This window comes from Archocentrus centrarchus, chromosome 22, assembly GCF_007364275.1.
Source record: "Archocentrus centrarchus isolate MPI-CPG fArcCen1 chromosome 22, fArcCen1, whole genome shotgun sequence".
Taxonomy (NCBI): Eukaryota; Metazoa; Chordata; class Actinopteri; order Cichliformes; family Cichlidae; genus Archocentrus; species Archocentrus centrarchus.
Window position 1 is genome coordinate 22665771 of NC_044367.1, and position 22148 is coordinate 22687918.

The 22148-nt window shown below is 41.1% G+C and overlaps 1 protein-coding gene across 4 annotated transcripts in view; it reads left to right on the plus strand.

Moving 5' to 3' along the window:
• Positions 1 to 22148, plus strand: part of daam2 (dishevelled associated activator of morphogenesis 2) — a 112031-nt gene that overhangs the window by 49700 nt on the left and 40183 nt on the right. For all 4 annotated transcript variants that reach the window (XM_030718524.1, XM_030718525.1, XM_030718526.1 and 1 more), the window contains 3 exons: positions 4011 to 4100; positions 14481 to 14555; positions 19751 to 19845. In XM_030718524.1, the coding sequence (XP_030574384.1) occupies positions 4011 to 4100; positions 14481 to 14555; positions 19751 to 19845 (260 nt within the window). The remainder of the gene's footprint in view (positions 1 to 4010; positions 4101 to 14480; positions 14556 to 19750; positions 19846 to 22148) is intronic.

The window sequence follows — 22148 nt, forward strand, 5'->3', positions numbered from 1 at the left end:
AGCTGATTAGCTATGGTTAGCGAGCTATCTAATGTTGAACTATTGGTTGTTAGCTTCAGGGTCACTGCCATCAGAGTTCATTAATTGAATCATAACTTATTTCCAGTGTCAGTCTAATTGACTCACCACTCATAATCTAAGGTGCTGGATAAGTGCAGTATGGCCACTGTTGAGGAAATGGGTACACATGAGGTCCTGTAGGCTGTAGCATGTGTGGACTGTTCTTGCAGCATGGGTACACCTGCACTGCGCATTTTTCATCGTCCTCTATGAACTGCAGAACCTGACTGTGAACTTCCATTTCTGACTGAGCACAATGCTGTGAAACTTGGGGTTTTTCACTGAGTTTCTGTAATCTGAACAAACAGGTATGAACATCTACAGACTCCAGTAGACTGCATAAATTTATTGAGCTCCATTCAGCTCCATTGATCTCTAGCATCAGTAAACATTTTTTCGATGAGTTCATGGTCTCAGTTGCTAGTTGGAAGTCTCATTAAATACATCTTGTCCCATGGTCCCCTTTAGAGTATAAAGAGGTGAAATCAGGGTATACTCATTAGCCATTGAGTATACAGTGTCCCTTGACTTCACAGTCAAATCTTCCTCGCTCACAATTCGTCACAGAAGTCATGTCCATCCTTTGTATACAGTCTATGTATCTGATGTAACCTGAAATCTAGGAATAAAGACCCAACAGTTTAACACATGACTTTGTCCTTAATGTTTTCTTATTGTATTCGCTCTCATTGTGCAGCACTTAAGGTTTTGCTTTAAAGTGCTGTCGGGCCACTTCCACTATCTTTTGTATTATCTCAGCACATTTTGAGAAGCCCAACAGCCTTTAGAAACAGAAAATTGAGTGACAGAAAAGCTCAGTCCATCTGCATGACACTGAGATTACAACTGTGGCACTTTTTTTTTTTTTTTTTTTAATTTCTCAAATTTGTCACATTATTAGGTTGGGAGCTCAGGGTAAAATATGAAAGAAGGGCTTTGGAGGTCTTAGGTATGTATTTTTCCCTCTCAGACACCAGGTGTAACAATATTAGCTTTCCTTTTATTGAATTTCCAACTTGAGCTTGCTGGAGTAGGATGACTGGAGCACATCATAAGGAGGTTTTACACAGAGAAGTGGAAAGTGGTTTTGTTTTGCTTTGGAATAATGAGAAAGGGACTGCATGCTTTAAGGGTGTTGTACTGGTCATGAGGAGATGCCATGTGATGTGGATGTGGTATCGGAGCACATTTTGAAGGTGTGGGGAAGAAAACAGTGGAATATTGCATAACTGGAAAGTGAAAAGTCCTCCGCGCTGGCTGGCATGACGTGGACATTCCTACACCCAGTTGATGTCCTCATCCCCAACTTCATCTCTTTTTTTTTTTTTCCCTTTTTCTTCCGATTCTGATGCAGAACAGCACTGGCTGAACCAGAGAACTTTAACATTATCCTGTTCATAAAGTCCTATGTAATCACTGAAATATATCTAAGTGGAATACTTCAAAAATATATGCTGCTTGCACATTTTTCCTCTCCATATAAGACCTTAAATTGAGAGGCTTGAGGAGCAGCAGGAAGTTGATATGGAGAACACAAAGTAGCACAGAGATCAGCTATGAACTGAGACAGGCTCAGCTGCCATCTGGTTTAAATCCAGAGGTCTCATTCTCACTGATTTCCCCACCAGCTCTCTGTATTAGCTCCTCCAAAAAGCAGCAGCTTGGACAGCAGGGCTTTGACCCGGCAAGCGGGCGGCAGGCCAGGGCGCGCTGGCTTCTGCTAGGCCTCGGTTTCTGAGCCCAAAGGTCTGGAGAGAGGACTGTGGTCCAAGCCACAGCTGAAATCTGTAAAGATTGAAGGACAAAGAGTCAGAGATTAGATGTTTAGGTGCCACATGATGGCAGATTACATTAAAGAGATTGCCTTTCCTGTTTAATCTTTCAAAAGTATTATTTTTAAATACATTTTTACATTAACTTAAAATGTAAACCTCCTTTTTACACTTGACTATGCATCTGCTTGATGAATAAAGATGCAAATGAAACCAGAAAAATACTTAAAGAAAAATACACAGTTTGTTTCGAAAAATGGTTTTCACGCATCAAAACGTTACCATTTTCATCTGAAAACGTTCTCATGTAAACGGCGCCTTAGTTCCAAGGAGAAATATGGAAATTAGGTTTTGGGGTGAGCTCTCCCCTTGCAGACCCTTGATGATGAACTGTGGGTGTGAATCATGCTGCTGAGATGAAAGACAATTGAACTAAAGATTCTAAAGCTTCTTTGTGATTTCTGTTTGTAATAGAGCCTCTTGAAATTCACACCCATCAGATTCCCCCTCCCCAAAAACCCACAATAATGCTGGTTATCCCGCTGAAAGGACGGGGCGAGAGATGATGTCATGCTTCATAGTGTCCAATTCTTAGAATGTGGACCACCTCAGCCCACCCCGTCAGCCGAAAAGAGATGAAAACAAACCCTGTGAATCTGCTGGCTGGCTTTAACGGGGCCCCACCTCTACCACTGGTGGTCATCTTCAGTCTAGGGGGCCCCAGGAGGCTCGCCCACTTCTGGCTGACATCATCGTAGCAAAACTATTATGATGAGATTAGCCTGAGCTGGAGCACAAAGCCCCGGTGATGTAGCCTCTCGCCATCTCTTCTGTGCCAACCCGTTTCCAGATCCACATAGCCTCAGGCTCTCTAACCCCAATGCATCTCCCTTTCTATGTCCTTCCTTCATCTGACTCCCCTTCCTTTAAACTTTTCCTCTCCTGGCACGCAGACTCATTTCCTGGGCTCATATGCATTTCAAAAGGTGCAGGAGGCTCCTTGTACTAGCTGAAGAATTAAGTAGAGCAGCAGGGTGAATATTAAAACACTCCTCTGTGGGAAGGAGATTTAAATGTCGCTGTGTAAACTCCACTCATTGCTTAAATGTTTTGCTCTGTATTGTTATAGGGATAAGGGAACAACAGGGCTTCTAGAAATGTGTCCCGAGGGATGGGCTGATTTTATTTATGTCAGCCTTTAAATGCTACTGGGCTGTTATGTTTGTTTTATTCTTAATCACTGTTTTTCTGCACATTTATTCCTGACATGCTACAATGAAATACAAGCCTGTTTTCAGAAGCGTTGGAAGCTGTGGTAAATGTTAAAAACAAAACAAAGAGCACAATAGTTTGCAAATCATTTCAAGCCTATATTTGAATGAAAGCATTAAAAATGCAACAAATAGAAATGCCGCTGCCTTCTCTGGTCCTGTCCTCATTTGAGATGGACTGATTTATAGTGGAAAACTGTCCTGCGGCCTGACCAATCAGAATCTTAGATTCTATTTAAAATCGTCCTGCATCCTTTGGGCTAAAGAGGCGTGGGGCCTCATTATTAGCTCATAATTCAAAGTCAGTATCAGGTTTTCGGGGTTTGGGGTGTGGAAGGAGCACGAGTGCACACTGACATTTGTGAAGGCACCATTAATGCTAAATGATACGAAAATTTTGGAGCAGCATAAGCTGCCGTTCAGGTGACGTGTTTTTCAGTGAAGACATTGTGTATTTCAGCAAGACAATACCAAACTGTATTCTGCTCATATTCCTACAGCATGGCTTTGTATTAAAAGCCTCCAGGTTCTAAACTGGCCTACTCGCAGTCCAGACCTGTCACCTAGCTGGATGATTGTAAAACCAAACATATGTCAAATAGTGTGGAAACATGGGCTAAAGAACTCCAGCAGTCTCCTCAGCTCCCAAACACTCAAGGAGTGTTATTATTAAAAGATGTGATGAAACACAGTGGGAAACATGCCCCCCCCCCCCCCCCCCCCTTTTTTTTTTGGTAGCATGGCAGTAGCATTAAATTGAAGAAAAAAAAAGTCTTTTTACTGTTTTCAATTACATGTAGCATTTAAATGGTTTCCAAAATCAGATTGAATCCAAATGTAACTGAATGATTAGTTGTGTAAAAATGAGCTCTATGTTTAACCCCTCCCCCCCACCGTTTTGTTCCAGGATGAGCTGGATCTGACGGACAAGAACCGGGAGGCCATGTTTGCTTTGCCCGATGAGAAGAAATGGCAGATCTACTGCAGCAAGAAGAAGGTGAGTTGGCCTCTGCTGTTCTTTATCGTACATCAGCTCTGATCTCTGGCTGGCCCTCCGTTGACTAGCTGCCTGAACCCGCAGTTTAGGGCTAAACTGTCAGTAGTGAATGTTATTGAAGGCAGCCTCTTAACAATTTTCAATCAGCTCAGCCACACAGGCTGCCTCCTTTCCAGCTTCTCATTTCTGCATTGACGTAAACATATGGACGTATTACGCCAGCTCCATATTACACAAGATTTTCTGCAGGTTGTGGTTGATTGTGTCCATTTTTTATAAGGCCCTAATTCTCCATATTCAAGCAAGCAATTTCCCCATGCTGCTTAGGAATTGTCCTCATACCATAGAGCACTAGAAAATTCTGGTTAGCCCTCTCTTTCACCCCTCTCCCTTCGCCAACACATCCCTCGTTTTCTTCATACCCTTCAGCGTGTCTCTCCACAACAACTCTGGTCTCACTTTGTGGTCAAACATCCACTAGGAAATTACATTGTGCTTTAGGAGAATTCAGCCCTGTCTCCCTCCCTCAATAGCAAATTGAATAAATAGTTGTAAACCCCCCTCTCTGTTTCTTTGCTGATTTGTTTTGTTGGCCGAGCATTTGGTGTTGGAAGCAGGATCACACCACTCCTTCCTCTTTCCTGGGCATGCAGGGCTGATGTGATATGCTCTGACAACCTTTTTTAAAAATGGTAAACACACCACTTTGTGTGTGTGTGTGTGTGTGTGTGTGTGTGTGTGTGTGTGTGTGTGTGTGTGTGTGTGTGTGTGTGTGTGTGCACCTGCATGTGTAAATGCTTCTGCTTGTATTGAGTTACTAGGAAAAAGAAGAGTAGTGGAATTGTGATGTGTTCAGAGGGATGTCAAGGCGAGGATGGAAGCTGGTGCACCACAACAGTTTACAATGAAATGAAATTCCAGTAAAATTAACAGCAGAAGAAGATATACTCTTTCTATTTGTATGTTATTATTAAATTATTAAAACCTTTATTTAAGCAGGCCGACGGACTCGAAACAGATCTATAAATGGGAGAGGCATATTCATGTATATGTGCCATCATTAGGTTCATTTATGGCATTATAATGTCTTATTCTAGGTTAGGCCTGGTCAAGAACTGTGATGTCGGCATACCACTGGTTCCTGGAGGGTGATAATTGGGCAAAAACCTGGTTTGGCTACATTATCAACGTAATTTCCTCATCTTAGTTCATCTGGCTGAAGGACCGATGAGCTTATGCCAGGGATTCGCCTTCTGTCCATCAATCCACAGTTCATGAGAATCACTGCTTTTCCTACTGCTCAGATTTTAGTAAAACTTGCACACACTGATTACACTGATCCCCTGGGTCTTTATCCAAACTGTGCTCAAGGTCAAGGTGACATCTGCCATTTTAAAGGGCACATTTCCATTTTCACAAGAATCAATACTCCTCCTACAGTATTGGTCAGATTTTACTGAAACTTGCACACAGGATATGAGATAGTCCTGTTAATTGAAATTCCAGTGCATGAATCCAGTGGTGGTGCCTGACTGTTGCTTTCACAAAAATTTAATAAGAATTTACAGGACTTTTTTTTTTTTTTTGCAGGGAGGACCTCCAGACACCCAACTTAACACCCATCATAGGTCACCTAACACTGACCTATGAATTATTCAAGCATAAAAAGGCAGCTAACTAACCAGTGTTATGTCTACACATTTTAAGTTTTAAGTTGTAACTTTAGGCACTTTTTTACTAGCAGCCTTTTTACAAAAGCACATCAATTGTTCACATTTTCTTAGTTGAGTCTGTGAAAAATGCCAAAGATAACAGGCATAAAATAGTATTTTTGTGCCAACAAGGTGATTCCCAAAGAGCTGTTAGCTGAAAACTTGGCATATCTCAGTATGGTGTTAATGTGTCCTTAAAAAAAATTTGAGGAAACTGAGAGATGCATCTGGACCTTCAGCTGATCCATCTACACTGAAGCCTCATCAGAAATGCTCTCAGTGGAAGGGTGTCTCTCAAGAAGCCATTCTTAAGGAAGGGAAACGGGTAGAAAAGGCTGAATTATGCCAGATTACACAAGAACTGGACCGAAAATTCAGTGCCAACAGGTCTTATGGAGTGATGAATCCAAATTTCACATTTTTGGTTCAAATCACTGTCAATATGTACAGAGGAGGTCAGGAGAGAGGTACAACAGTGAATAGCAAAACACACAATGGAGGACCATCACTCATTTATTGGCCTCCCTGGAGCCCGGACTCTTGATCTGTATTGATGAAGCATAACTTTTCCAGTGGAATAACTACATACTGATATATCTATGAAAGTGAAAGACAATTTTCATTGATATTAAGTACACCTATTGCAGTTGTTGTTCATATATAATATATAGCATCTTTATGATAACTTTAGTATGCTTTGCCCTTTAATACACTGCATGGTAAGGAAAGATTTGAATTGCTGGCAGAATGTGAACCCACATAAAAGTTTAGTAATCCTCGTATCAGTTATTGAATATCTCACTGAATAGCCACAGACATTTATAAGGATTCACTGTACCGTTGTGTAAGGTAGTGGAAACAAATTTTTGGCAGCAGCCTGGACATATTGGAGCAAAAATGGTTTGCATTGCATCGGTTCAGACGTAGGATATATTAGTTTGTCATTCCTCCCCCATCTCTCCTAGTCAGAAATCATTTCCTCTGTGAAGCTAAGGTTAAAAAAAAAAAAAAAAAAAAATCAGCTGTGTATCCAAGCCAGGAAACAGAGAGCAAAACCGGGGTAACGGTGAACAGCGGAAAGCCGGAGGAAAATCCAAACAAACCCCTCATTCATGGAGGGAGGCGGCATAATGGAGAATGAAGGGAAAAAACAACTGGTGTGCAATATCAGAATAATGACGTGTGTGTGTGTGTGTGTGTGTGTGTGAGAGGGAGAGAATGCTGCCCTCACATGCACACAACCACACAAACATGAACCACCATATAGGAAGAAAAACATTCTATGTTATTCAGACAAAAGTACAACATACAGTGGTGCCCACTGTTGCTGAGAATTACAGCATGACAGTGATTTGAATGGAGGACAGCAGAATTTCCCCTCAGCCTCTCCTCTCAGAGACAAACAGTGCTCCCTTTGTTTCCTCCAGCCAAGCGTCGAATCCAGTTGTTGTGGTAAAATAACACTTAGAGGCAGCCACCGAGGGCACGACAGACTAACTTTGTTCACCTGCAAAACAAACCGGTCGACACATTTACAGCAAACTGCTCTGACAGTTCCATTTTGGCACAGTCTGGAGAAGAGTTTCTTTTTTTTTAACTTCAACTGAAGAACTGAAATCGTCTGTGTGGGATAAGAAAATGCACCGACATCTCAGGCTAATAACACAGAGATATAGTCATGGATCACTTTATTAGGAACTCCTGTACTCCAGTTTCAGCATGCAGTTATCTAATTAGGCAATCATGCGGCAGCAGGGCAATGCCCGTAATCATGCAGATACAAGTCAGGAGTGTCAGATAATTTAAGTTATTGCCACATATCACAATGAGGAAAAACATGCTATTGTGGATGATTCTTGAATTCTCCTGATGGCATAAACTCAGTCTGGTATCAACCATGCAGCAGCATGTGAGCCTGCAGTTCTTCTAATGGCCACTAGCTCCAAAACTGAATCAGTTCCCATAGACTGTGAGCCTCATGGGTGCTGTGGTACTTAGTGCTATTCTGAGATGCCAAAACACGATTTTGTAGCAGCAGTGTTGGAATTGATGGCCTTAACATGACCCTGTGAAATAACATCATTGTTTGTTGCTAAATATAGGCCTATTCATGTAAAGATAAACTCAGTTTGTTATCACAGATTTCAGGATAAATGCTCCTGCTGTGCAAACAAAGAGCTGAAAGAGGCTCTACAGCAGACAGTGCCAAACTCTTAATGGATTTAAACACTTCAAATCAGGTGATTTCAGGGCGAAAATCTGGATTAATGCAACTTTCGCATTAATGTTGGTTGGTTAGACGCTGCTCCTGTAACAGTATCTTTAATCAGCAGTGATGTAAGGGATTTAGTGTAAATATGGCTGAGTGTAGAGATCATCAGGCTTTACAACCATATCTGCACTTCTGACCTCAGCCACCCAGTCAGCCACTGCCGGAGGTGTTGGGAGTTTATCTGTGTGTTTGTGCGAGAGCGATGGAGAGCAGGATTTATCCTTGGTGTTCAGTACGAGTGAAACAGAAATGGCATGTGTAAATCTGAATGGGAGTATTGCATTCCTTTCTGGTAGTCGGGATGTGTGTGCATGCTTGTTTTTGCAAGCATGACTTGCATCCTGCAGCCTCCAGGTAGAGAACACGATGTAATATCTAATAGCTCCTGATAAGCGTTCAGTACTGGGAGCCAAACAGGGTCTCCTGACTCCTATTAATTGCGCTGCACTGACACACAAACACACACTCATGCTGTGTTTTTAGCTCATGATCACACAGCATGTCCCTTTATCAGGGTCAAAACTCTAACAAAAGTAGCATTGATCTATTGTCCTAAATTTCCATTAAAAGAGGCTTTTCTGTGGGCTGCCCGAAATCACCCAACCGGATGGTATGCCGCAAACCCACACATTGCCATCTCCTGAAATAGGTGCACAGTCTGTCTCCAATTATTAGCCACATGTGCTTCATCCCCATCACTTAATTTGACCCTAGGCAAAGATTTCTGCTTGAGTATGTGCTTACTTTTAATGTTAGCTACCTGTAGAAGTGTTACATAATCTTCCAGAATTCAATATCCTGTCCATTTCCTGCTTCACTAGGTGAGACTTTATTTTGCAGCTTCCATGGATAAATATTCTCCATCGGACAGACTTGTTCGCTGGAATGTTGAACAATCCTCTCTCATTCCAGAGGCGGGAACATATTGTGGTGACAGCTGGAGATGAAAATACTGACTTAAATGACTGTTACGGACATGATAGTTACTGGGCACCCCATGAGCTACGTTCTCTACTTTACAATACAGGAGATACAATGTGAAGAATTTAATGCATGCACTTATTTCCAGCAGCAACGTCTGGCAGTGCTGAAGTAATGAGTCAATCCCTACAGACTCCCATGTTGAAATATCCAAGTTTACAGCATATTGAGGCTGAAAGTTTGTCTTGTTTCAACTAATACATGGATACATTTGACATGATTAATTGATTAAGTGGTGATTAGTTTAGCTGACTGAGCACTTGACTCGATTGAGCTCAGCAGGATAGCTCCGTCTAAAGCAAATTAATGCTTTTGCTGATGTTTTCTTGCAACAACAACAAAAAAATGCTTCTTTTGAATTCAGTCTTCTGCAATGTGCTCCTTGTTGTTTATGAAGTTGTCTTTGAATAAAGGGTATTTCACTCAGTACAGAGCTGCCTGCTGGTGCTGTCAGGATTTTGGACGGCTCATGAGAGTCCCCACATTACAGCCAAGGTCCCCTCGGGCCTCTCTGAGCAAATGGGAACAGAGTGTGAGGCGCCTGACAAGCAGTCCAATCGCCAGAGAAACTGGAAACCTCATGGAAACATGTTAGCATGTCTCTCTGAGGCAATCTATAGATTCTGGCCCTATCTCAGACCCAGAACAGTTGGACTACATTTAAATGAGTGACTGTGCCAGGTTGGTTGCAAAAGCCAAGAGAAAATAGTTGGAAAATGTGAATGTGTAAATGTTCTGTTATGAGATCTGTGTTGGGCAGAACATGCTAATCTGAGTGATGTTATCAGTGAATCTTAGCTTGTAGCATGGTGTTATTTCTTTGCACCTTTCTCCCATCATCTCGCTTATCTTTAAAAATTGAGAGTATTTGTAAAAGCTTGCCATTACACTTCAAAGTGCTTTGGGTTTAACTGTAACCAATTGAGTATTTGGAATTCCACCCCCTGTTGTACGTGAAGTCATGACTTGAAAGGTATATGTGCATATAATTCTTAGAATCTGTGAGCTCAATTATCATCGTCAGTGAAACCTTTTTAAGAGGGTTGAAATCTTAAAGACAGCTTGTTACATGACAGCAGGGAGGCTGAAATATGTAATTTCATCCACTCTTTCGGCAGGTGCCTCTGCAAACAGTGCAGCCTGCCAAACAGACAGAGAAATATTCCTGAATGCTTGCTTTAGTTGGGTATTAGATCCTTCAGAGAAACAATATATTCCTCAGCAGATGGTTGTAACAAGAGGAGCAGCTTACAGATACATACCTGATACACTGTTGGGGATTCCTGGCCTCCTATGCCGCAACCTGGAGTGTAAATCATATTTAATGTCACCAGACATGGGGGAATGTCTAGTCTAAGTGTGTAAATGTGTAACTGCTGCAGCAGAATGATGGGGTTGACCTTGAACTGCTACAACAGAGTATGCCACTGGAATGTTTTTATCAAGTAGAGGACTAGAAGATCACATGCATACAAAGATGTGCACTTATTCTCAAATGTTTGGGGTCACTTTGAAATGTTTCTGAAAGAAATCCATCAAACTTGCATGACTTTTGTCTGGGAAGAAACCAAAGTACGTAGAGGAAACCACTGCAAGCACAGGGAGAACATCTGGTTCAAACGCAGAACCTTCTCGCTAACCGAATGGAATAATTATTATTAATATATTACATCGTCATTGTTAATAAATGATTTTTTTAATGAAATAGCTAGGTAGATGTAAAGGCCCATCATCAGCAGTGGTGACTCCTATGATTCAAATGCAAGTGCCAAGAGCAAGTGCTCAAATGACTAAAATATGCAAACTTTGTTACAACGACATGCACTACTCACTCCACAGAGCAGCACAAACTGGTCCTTATTGGTACAATAAAAAAGCTGATTAAATATCAGGAAACAAAAAACTAAAACTGTTCTGCTGATCTCATTAAAGAAGCACTCACAATACACTCACTGACCACTTTACTGCTTGTTATGTCTAATCTGTCAATCTGATGGCAGCATGCCTTTTAGGCATGTAGACATGGTCAAACCAAGCATTAGAATGGGGAGGGAAGGTGATTCAAGTGACCGTAAACTGTGGTTGTTGGTGCCAGATCGGCTGGTCTGAGCATTTCAGAAACTGCTGATCTGCTGGGATTTTCCCACGCAACCATCTGTAGGGTTTCCAGAGAATGGTCTGAAAAAGAGAAAATATCCAGTAAGTGGCAGTTCTCTGGCCCTTAGTACCCACTGAGCATTGTTTAAATGCTAAAGACTACCTGAGTTTTGTTACCAACCATGTCTATCCAGTAGAAGACCTTTGGGATGTTTTGGAACAGGTGATTTGCATCGTGTTTGTTTGGCTTTTCGATGACGGCAGTTCCATACGGAAGTTTTCACAAATCAACGTCATGCTTAAAGAAAAGTTATTTTGGGCTGGATTATAATTAAACTCTCAAAGCTGCTCCAGATACCCAACTAACCAAACTTATTGCCTCTGCAATAGTTTCCAGCTTTTTATTTTTTTAGTCATTTATTAGACAAACTTGCATTAGGAAGGACAACATGCCCCTGGATTGTTTATGGATCGCTCCTAAAAGCCTATGGGCGTTTTTAGATATGCATCTAGAAATCATTAATGCCTCTTGACAAATGATTCTATTAATCATTAACAACAGATTTGATTGTTTCTTGCATTTAAAAGTGATTTTTGAATGGTAGTGGAATGCAGTAAGCACATTCATGCAAATGTTTATTCATAAAGACAAACACAGTCCTTCCTTTCATATCCAGAGCCTGCTGTTAGCACCATTCAATTGTAATGAGCACCAATCTAGGAAGTCTGGCTTCTTATCACAAGGCTTTAAACAGTCATCAAGTGTGATTAAGTCCCAGATTGGTTTGCTCAAGCAGGCAGCACACATTAACAAACTTACCATCACTTCACCGGTTAGAAATGCAGGAAGTGTGTGGACTGATATGACCGGAACTGCTGAAACAAACCTCGTGCTGTCATCATTTTTCATTTGTCCAAAAACACAACGAAAATTATAGTACTTTACTTCAGCTCATGAAACTGCCAAAGTAAATGTTACATTGGACTGTTGTTGAGGGCGTGTCAACGGCTGTAACTCGGCTGGAGGGTCAGAAAGAGGCAGTTAAGTTGTTAATCTCAGCGTCAGGATCTGTCTGGCATCGCATCCCGAGCGTGTCAGCAGAACGGGGGGAAACGCAGTCTGAGTAGCACAGCGTCTGCTATTGTTTTTGTTTTACTCCAGTTTTAAATTCCATGTTGGCATAGAGTGTTGGGGATCAGAAACAATGGTTATTATGAGGATTGAAATCCACTTTGACCAAACTATAGCTGTTTGAGCATATGTGATTCATAAATCAGTGAAAGTGCTGATTCTGCAGCTCATTTTTATGCCCACATTTGAAGTTCAATTAGTTTCTGTTGATAATAAGAGGATTTCATTTCTGGTACTGGTCCCAGAATAGAGTTTTTGTGGCTTAATTGACAGAAATGGGGCCACCACGCAAATATTGAAGCAGCATTTTAAATTATGGAGGGATTTGGTAGTATAAATTATTGATCCCCCCCAATATCAAGAAGGAACCTAGGGAGAACTGATGAGCTCTTTCTACAGCAAGACTGTCCTTGAAGTAAATGAAGTTGTTAAAGAATGATATTGGCAAAACCTCTGACTTTTATCGTGCTAAACTGTTCAAATTTGAGTTAATGTGGCATACTTTAACTCTCCACCTCTCGTTGGCATACACACAGTATCAAGAACAACAGTAATGCTCCATCAGTGCTCTAAGCTTGGGCTAAACAAGACCAGATGTGAATGAGGAGTGTGATCTCTGTACTCCTCCTTGTCTTGTTTGCTCGTGGCATCACGCGTCCCCCATTTGGTCAGGACAAATTGATCTCAGGCGGAGCTATTTGAAAACTATTGTGCTGCACACTTCATTCCTCTTTGGTTCTTTTTTGAGTGAAGAATCTGAAACATTGGGGCCCAATTATTGTAGCCTGGCATGTCTGATCCATTTAATCTCCATGTGGATGTTGAAGTGTGGGGCTAAAGTAGAAATTGAAAAAGTGGGAAAAAAAAAATGTGAAAACAAAGCATTCTGTGTAGATCTGATGTTGAACCAATATTTATTAGATACAATAAAGTGGGTTTTTTTCATTATTGTTATTTAACTTTTTTTTTTTTTTTTTTTTTGCTAGCTTAAAAACTTTCACCTCACTGGTAGTGGAGCTTAAATGTTAGGCTTAGGTAGCACAAACAGGAAACATATGGTCCAAAAAAGAAAGGTCTGATGACCTGTTTGATGATGCCTCTGTGGAAAGGGCACGTGGGTGACAGAAGCCAAAAATTTCCCGGGCAATATTTCAGGCAGGCTAAGAAGTCAGCCTTAGCCCCAGTCATGGCAGATCAGCTGATTTTAATGCCAGCCCACATCAACTTATTCCTGAGCTCATACCCTTCTACACATCCACATGCCAAATCTCATATAGGATGGCTTTAGCCTGCTCACAGTTGCTGAGAATATGCAAGCCACTTTGCAACCCACATCCACCCCAGCATGTCCTTTAATGCGGTTTCTCACTTAATTGATGCCACGTCTCTTGTCTTTGATGCCAGCTTTAGCTGTTCAGTTGGCAGGATTAATCAGTGGAGATATTACCTTTCAATCATGTTTCCTTTATGAGTGTGACCGATGGAGACCACATGCCTGCAGAAAATGATATTGATGTTTCTTGATAATGATCTGTTTGGGCTAAATGATCCAATGTCGGATCTACTAAATAAACTGATCATTAAAGCCAGCTGACTGATTATGTTCACTTCCGCACCCCGAGTAAAATATGTTGCGATACACAAGGCGTTCTCAAAGTTTTGTGCTAATTTAGCGGCACCAACATGCACAAATCAAATGCTTTTGATTAGTGATTGTAATGTGTCTGTTCAGCGATTGGTGGTTTGTGTTGGTAATTGTCATAAACAGTCATTACCATTAGTGAGTTGGCTGCTGCATTTCTAAACACCAGCTGCATTTAGTAACAAAGCTTCAGTCTCGTATGATAACTGGAAAAGAAGAGTTGAGACTGAAGAGAGATGCCTCATCTCTCTTTGTGCTTTCAGATCACAAAATGATGATGTGTATCAATAATATGCATAAAATACTTCCAACCACCACCACTGGTCTACCATCCACACTTTGAGAACCCTAGCTGTACACAGTCAGGCCAACTGGCTGACATCCAAAATTTTAGTGATAAAAGGTGCAAGAACCAGCAAATGCTTAATGCCTGCTTCATAAACAGTAATGAAATTTCTAATTATGATCAGAATGTAAAAAAAAAAAAAAGAAAGCATATTGTTTTGACTTGGTCATAAATTACTTTCTTTGTGTCCATGCGCAGGAGCAAGAGGACCCCAACAAGCTGGCCACCAGCTGGCCCGACTACTACATCGACCGCATTAACTCCATGGCGGCTGTAAGTTCAATGAATTATCCATTATTATTATTATTTTTTTTTTAAAAAGACATGTTCTGCTTTTCTTTATTTGTGTCATATATATGTACACCCTGTTCTAGTGGTGGATGGTCACGTTAAACATGCCCAAGTATGTACAAGTAATCCCTTCAGACCTCCAATTGCTCTAAACACTTGGTTTTAGGCAGTTTTGTTCTACTCTTGGATATGTATGATGTCATAGAGATCGCTGTGTCATGGTCAGGAATGCACCCACCAATCTATCCTACCTATCAGCCTATCAGAAGAAAGCTGGATCAAAGTCGTTCTAGAAGCGAGTCTTTCCACTCGAGAGTCATCCTGAAACGTTGATATACTCTGGGCCGTTATTTTAAAGCGTTACCTAAATTAATATCCACTTCAATCATTACCGGGACCTAAAAACTGCACATGCAGAATCACCAATCAAATCTGATTTTTAAAGAAAGACGAAAAACTTTTAGAATTCTTTGAGTCTCTTACTTTTAAGATCTCTGAAGCTAAATCTGCTTGATTCCAACAGTGCATGAAAAGTATGGAGTTAGAAACTAACATAATAGGTCCTCTTTACATGACATTTGTTTTCCTTTATGCTTTAAGAGTATTGATGCTAGTGAACTTTACTTAATGCAGGCCCCGCAGAGGTCACTGTTCACTCAGTCGTTCTCTCTCAGACATCTTGGCCAGCTTTTTATCATCTCCCTGCTGACTGCTTGTTATATTCACATGAGCACATTCCTTCGCTGTGACCCCAGCATTCACACACACTGTGATGACAAACAGGCCATTTAGACGCTCAGCAGTTCAGTCAGTGGGAAATACAGTGGGAAAGCCAGGATGACAATATTCATTAGTTCTAGCCGCTGCGTCTGCCAATAAAAACGGTGTGATACCATCACAGACTTCACTTCTCCTGTGATCTCTGTGTCATTTTAGGCAGAAGTGCTGTTATGTGATGTTGTATTATGTGAAACTTACTGGTTTGTGCCAGCAACCTCTCACCCCGAGTCTTTCTGTGAACGACAAGTTGGCTCGCAATTGTTTAGAGATCTTAAAATGTGATATTTTAAGAGAATCTCTTGAAATTAAGCGCAAAATTTAGAGATTAGCAATCCACGATGCTGAGTTTTCATCATCTAGCCAAACTGCCCAGCATGTTGGCATTTAAACGTCTTTTCAGAGACAGGTAGGACAAACAGTTCAACTGTTACATACCATAAACACAGAGCCGAAACGTAACTGCATTTCATATCTGTTTATTGCCATGCAGTTTGTCGAGCGCAGCTGTCGGCGGTTGCCATTTTTGCAGCCGTTTTTGTTTACCGCCTCCACTCTGGAGACGAGAGAGAGCTGCTTCTGAACAACACACGGCTACCTGAGCTGAGCGCAGAGGTCTGGAGAAACAATTTTTTCAGTCTCTCGAAGGCTCAGACGCTCGACAGCGTGCACACGCGCTCGCACAAACTGTATTTTAAGTAGAGCAGGGAGAAAGTGCTGATTTGTGAGTTGCCAAGAATTTGAAATCCACCAGGGCTGTAGTGGAGCCGCTGTGCTATTAGGTGTCAGACACACTGTCAGAGTTATGTTTCAGATGTTCTTTTTCTTTTTTTACTTCATCTCCTGCAAAACAGTTATTTTAAAAAGTCTACTGTACAGTAGAGGAAGTTTTAAAAAGTTGACATCTATTAAAAATGTTTCTGCTTGCTTCTAGCTGCTTCCCTTGTTCCAGACTTTTTCTAAAAATGTGTCAGTAGAAATAACTGGAATAATATCAGGGAGTAACCTGCTTTTAACCACACCGGTGTCAGCTGAAAGTATATCATTGGCATTTGACATTACTTGCATGAAGACGATTTTATAAGTTGTAGCAGTCTCCTTTTTTCTCAAGCAGTCCCGCTTTAAGCTCCGTTATTCACCATCACTCAGAGCAATTTCCTCCCCTTCCTCTTCCAGTGCATTTGCTCCACCACGGCAATCCAGACAGCATCTTCAACATCGTTTTAAAATTTGGAGGCACTCCACTCTAGCCCATGACTTCATGTCTTGGCTCCAGGGCGATCTCACCAGGGACGGCCCCTAAACAGTAGTTGAGTTATTGGATGATCTCACTTTGCCGCCCAGAGAGATTACTATATGAGCGGCATCTTGATGTTCATTCATAAAATCAAGTCAGAGCTCTGAGGTTGTTCGTGGGCCACCGCGTGGTAACTCAAACACCCTCGTGACTCTGACAGGAGTTTCTGTATCCCTGCTGTGTCCGAGTTGTGCGCAGAGCTTCGGAGCTCCCAGCTGGATGGGTTTTTCTGCAGATGGAAGGAAAGAGAAGGAGCAGGAAGGCCTCATACTGCTGCCAGTGATGAGGAGACTCACTCAGCTAAAAATCTCAAAATAGGCTTAAAAATCTGCCATCTTTGACATGAATTGGGATTTATTTTGTAGCAGGTTGCTTAGGTGAAACTTTTTGAGATGCTTTAATTATATTGCAACTGTAGTTGCCACTCTAGTTGTGAAATCAAGCCTGATTTCAAAGAAGTATGAGAAAAATGACCCTACCGCTCCTGTCCTCTGTGACCTCAATAAATATTTTCGTGATGAGTTTATGGCTGTACTCGCTAGTTCCAAGTCTGAATATGTTTATTTTGTAAATTATGGTCCCATTTGCATCAAAAATGATAAGATGAGATATGATTTAGGGTGAGCCCATATGAGCGTGCAGTGTTGTTTGTAGTCACAATCGTGACATTTGGTGTCAAGAAGCTAAGATAATGATAAGTTAATAGAAAAATCATCAGCTCGAGGCTTCAAAAACAGGAATTACCAAACCAATGGGTAGCTTCACTGTAGCTTTAGCCATCTTTTAAATACAGGCTATTGTAAATTGACAGAAAATATAAAATTTTAGTAATTTGCTGTGTATTTTCTTTTCCTTTTTTATAGCCCCTGTAAAACCTGACAAAAGCTTTCCAAATATCTGCTAACAGTGTAAGACTGGAACAAAAGGGTGGCAGCTGGATTTCACTTGATGTTTTGGTTTTAGTTTTAGTTGACAAAATGTAGTTTGTTTCAATTTAGGTTAAACTCTAATTCTTTTTTTTCTTACTTGATGCGTCAGAGATCCACATGGTCCACATTAAGACTTCGATTAGTAGCACTCATCTCTGTTAATGATGCTCTTATGACTAGCTTAAAGGCATAGGTCTGGCTGGGGGGGGTGTCACTTCCCATAATAAGGATTTAGGGAAGTACCGTCTTCTGGTTTACCAACTGACTCTAATGGTATCCTTATGTGCGTGTTGGCCACAGGTACGGGTGAGCTTACTAATAGCAGATGTAGGAAGGAGCCATTTGGCTAGACGCACTGACACGGTGAACTGGCTCACAGCACGACCCAATCATTCACTCAGCCCAACACTTGTTGTGTCCAACTTCCATTGACTATGAACACGCTCATTTAGCGCAACAGGAGCCAGAGCATTTGGCACAGGCCTCCTGAACCATCTGCGCTTGAGGCTAAGTCGACATGATGGATGTTTTGACTGAGCTGTTTCTAGATTAAACACTCACACACAGTGGACAGATCTGAGCTCTTGTTGGAAAATCAAACACAGGGTCAGGACTTAGGTGGTAGCTACTTGTCAGTCTACAAAATATTTTCACCAACCTGGGGGCAGTTTTTAAATGGACAGTTCACCCCAAATCAAATTGACATGTTCTCCCTCTGGCCTAGAGTGTTATTTACCTTATATTGTCTTGGTATAAGTTGCTCAGTGTGGGAGATTGAATTAACTAAATGCCATTTTCTATGGGTCCTCAAAGCAACAACAAGAAAATTCTACATTAGTTAAACCAAACAGCAATGTATCTTTCCAAGGTCCACAAACCTTTTTTTTTGTACTGCCAACTGTATCACAGTGCAGAAGGAAGCAACTACCCATGGACTGGAGTGGTACTAATAATGTTTTTCTGCTTTAACTGAGCACTCAAAGCTTTCTTACTAGAAGCCATACTCACCCACATGGTCAAACATGACTGTATTCTGTCCCTTTAAGTGCTTTCACACACATGCACACACTGGGGAAATTTGAGGTTCAGCACTTGCCCGGGAATGGTTTGACATGCAAACTGGAGAAGCTGGGGATTGAACCAGGATGACCTGCTCTACTGCCCCCTTTGGATGACCTTAGCTGCACATTTCTACTAGTAGTAGTAGGACAGTACATAAAAAAAAAAAAAAAAAAAAAAACAGTTCACAATTGAAACGGCTTTCATAATTTCTGGAAAGAGACTTGCCTCTGAGATTTGGGGTTGTTTTTGGCACGTTGATGACCACACGGCAAGTCTCATGTAGTTCGGTTATATTCAAGAGAAGGCAACCATGTCTAAACCAGATATCCCCCAAACTGGCCAGCTCACTCTAAAAAGTCTAAATGGATAAATAACACTACAGGCCAGAGGAAAACATTTGATTTTGTAGGGGAACTCTCCCTTTAAGGTTTGAAAGAGATCACAAACAAATATCTTTTCAGGGAAATGAATGGGCAGCACTGTGACTAGCTGAAGCATGTGCTGTTTGGATCTCAGTGCTTGGCAGTGAGCTGCCATGGAAAAAGCCTGGAGAGGCTAAGCAGAAGCCCCGTGGCACTGACTATCTGAGAGCATGACTGCTCTCTGATGCTACAGACAAAATCCTTAAAGTGATACAGAAATGCGTTATCACTACTGCTATTCATTTTTAGCTTGATTAGAGCTAATTGTCCGCATGACTTATTTGGGTATGTTGTAGAGCTTCAACACAATCTGTCTGATTTGTGGTGCCAGAAACATAGGCCTCCTAATGAGTCTCTAATTACATATGTTAGGACTAATTGAAACAATCATATTTAAATGTGCTGTTGCTTTCATATTGCTGCCAAATGAAAATTCATATTCTTATGTTAATGCAGGATGAACAATAAAAAGATCTGACAAAGTTTCTGTGGATCCTTAAAGTCTTAAAATATCTAAAGTCTTATAAAAAAAAAGTCTTATAAAAGTTGGGAACATATATTTGTGGAGAACCACATAAATATTTAACCTGTGGAAACACTGTAGTGAAATCTGCACACAGTCATTGGTAAACACTTAAAAAGTTCAGTGCTTTCCCCCTAAACTGTCTTTAAATTATGTTTTATCTGCAGATGCAGACTTTGTTTGCCTTTGATGAGGAGGAAATGGAAATGAGGAACAAGGTGGTGGAAGATCTGAAGACAGCACTTCGGACTCAGCCGATGAGGTGAGTGAATCTTAACTCGGACTTTTCTCTCTGACCTTTTCTCGAGCTGCAGACAGCGCTGCGCTCTGCTCTCCATCCCTACATTTTGACTTGTTACAGTTAGACCACACGTTGTAATCTCATTTAATAATGTATCACACTGCAGCGAAGTCTGTCTCTTGTCACGGTAAATGAGCCTATTCATTGCTTCAAACTGAAAAGCGATTAATTAAAGATATTTTCAGACTTTCACATTTACTTTCTCTTCTCTTACCGTGGTCATTAGTGGCTGTCGGGCCTCACTCGTCGCCACAAAGAAACATTCAAGGACATTGGGCAGCTCCCAACACAAACCGCCTTCATCTCCCAGTCAGCACCTCCTTTGGAGCTGTCCATCAGCCTGTGCCAGTCTTCTGAAGCAGTGGTCTGCACCAAAGTGGGGGTGTTGAGTTTTCTCAAGGACAGCAATAAAATGACAGACCTCATGTGCAGAGTGACAAAAACTCAGGCAGCTCTCATGTCTGGGTCACGTCTGGGTTGCGCGGGTGTTTTTGTAGGCCAAGTGTGTGTGGTTGTGTTTGCTCCATATGCAGACATGTGGGGATCCAAAACAGTACAACAAAGAACAAAGCTGGTGAGAAGCACGCTCGGAGGTCTAGACAGAAGACAGGAAATCATTCAAAAGTTTCTGCTTTAGACCTATTGTCAGTACCAATATCAGTGAAATACTGTTATTGATGATATCATGTCTCTGTAAAACAAGTCAGACCAATTTAGCTTTAACAGATGTGGACTTCTGGCTTTAAGTTGCTTAGATATTAGACATGATTTTTATGGTGTTTTCTTATTAGTGGATCTAAGTGGACAGATAGCAGCTGAACAGGCATTACAATACGCTGGTGGAAAAGCCTGAATCGGTCCCAAAGTATCAGTTTTTGTGCATCTTCATTAACACGTAGTCATGATTTTACTTGGCCTACCACTTCATGGCTGAGTTGCTGTCGTTCCCAATCACTTCCACTTTGTTATACCACTAACAGCTGACTATTTAGTAGTGAGGAAATTTCACAACTGGACTTGTTGCACAGGTGACGTCCTCTCACAGTGCCAAGTGGGAATTCACTGAGCTCCTGAGAGCGACCCATTCTTTCACAAATGTTTGTAGAAGCAGTCTGCATGCCCAGGTGCTTGGTTTATACACCTGTGGCCATGGAAGTGATTGGAACACCTGAATTCAATGACTTGGATGGGTGAGTGAATACTTCTGGCAATATAATGTATTTTAGTTTAATGTGCAGCTGAATGAACATTTGGGTCATATCTATGTAACTCATACGTACTGACCACACAGTTCTGACAAAACAGTAATGCATCATGCAGAACAGTTTTTTTTTTTTTTTAATGCTCTTGTTTAAACGTGAGTAAAGTGTGAAGGAGAACCACCCTGCTACCCTGCAAGCAAGAGTCATCTTTAACTTTGAATTCTTAAAAAAAATGACATGAATACAAAAGTGTAATGGAGTGTTCTGGATAAATTGTGATTTATAATATTTAAGCTCTGAGTAATACATTTTTTTAAAGGTAATTTTTAAAAAAACATCACCCTAGTTCCTGTAGCAAACTCCCTGAGTTGTATGTAGCTGACAGGCAAAGACTTTGGATGTGCTCATTAAATTTGATTTACAACTTAAACCTGTTCTGATGCTCTCTCACCCATTCTACACAGTGCATGTGTGCATGCTCAGTGAACTATGAATGCAGCTTCAGTCAGGAAAGAAAGTCGTAATTAGTGGAACAACTTCTTGCTGAACTACACAAACTTTGTCATTATGTGCTGTTGCAGCAACCTAAACACAACCTATCTGAACATAATGTCACAGTTTTCCTTCACTGGTATCTTCGGGGAAGCAGGAGCACTTTCAGTGCAGGAGTTTGAGGTGACAGTTTTTGCACATTTGTGAATCTGCCATTTTCGTGCCTAGGGGTAATTATGCAAGAAATTTTATAAGGTTAAATGAGGCAGTTCCCTGTGTCTGTGTGGGTTCTCTCCAGGTACTCCAGCTTCCTCCCATGAGGAGGGATGAGGGATGAGGAAAGAGGGATATAAACACTTGTAAACTTAAATTTATTTGAGCATAAACATCCCTTTTGAAAGATCTGCATATCTACACATGGATGCTTTGACTGAATTATGATGTGAATGATAAGAAACAGGAGCTGCAACCCTAAACTGGATAAAAAGAAAATAGATGGATGGATGAAAAGAAATAATAATCTTTTCTACAACATGAAACACAGAAGCTTTTATCATGAGCCTGTTCATA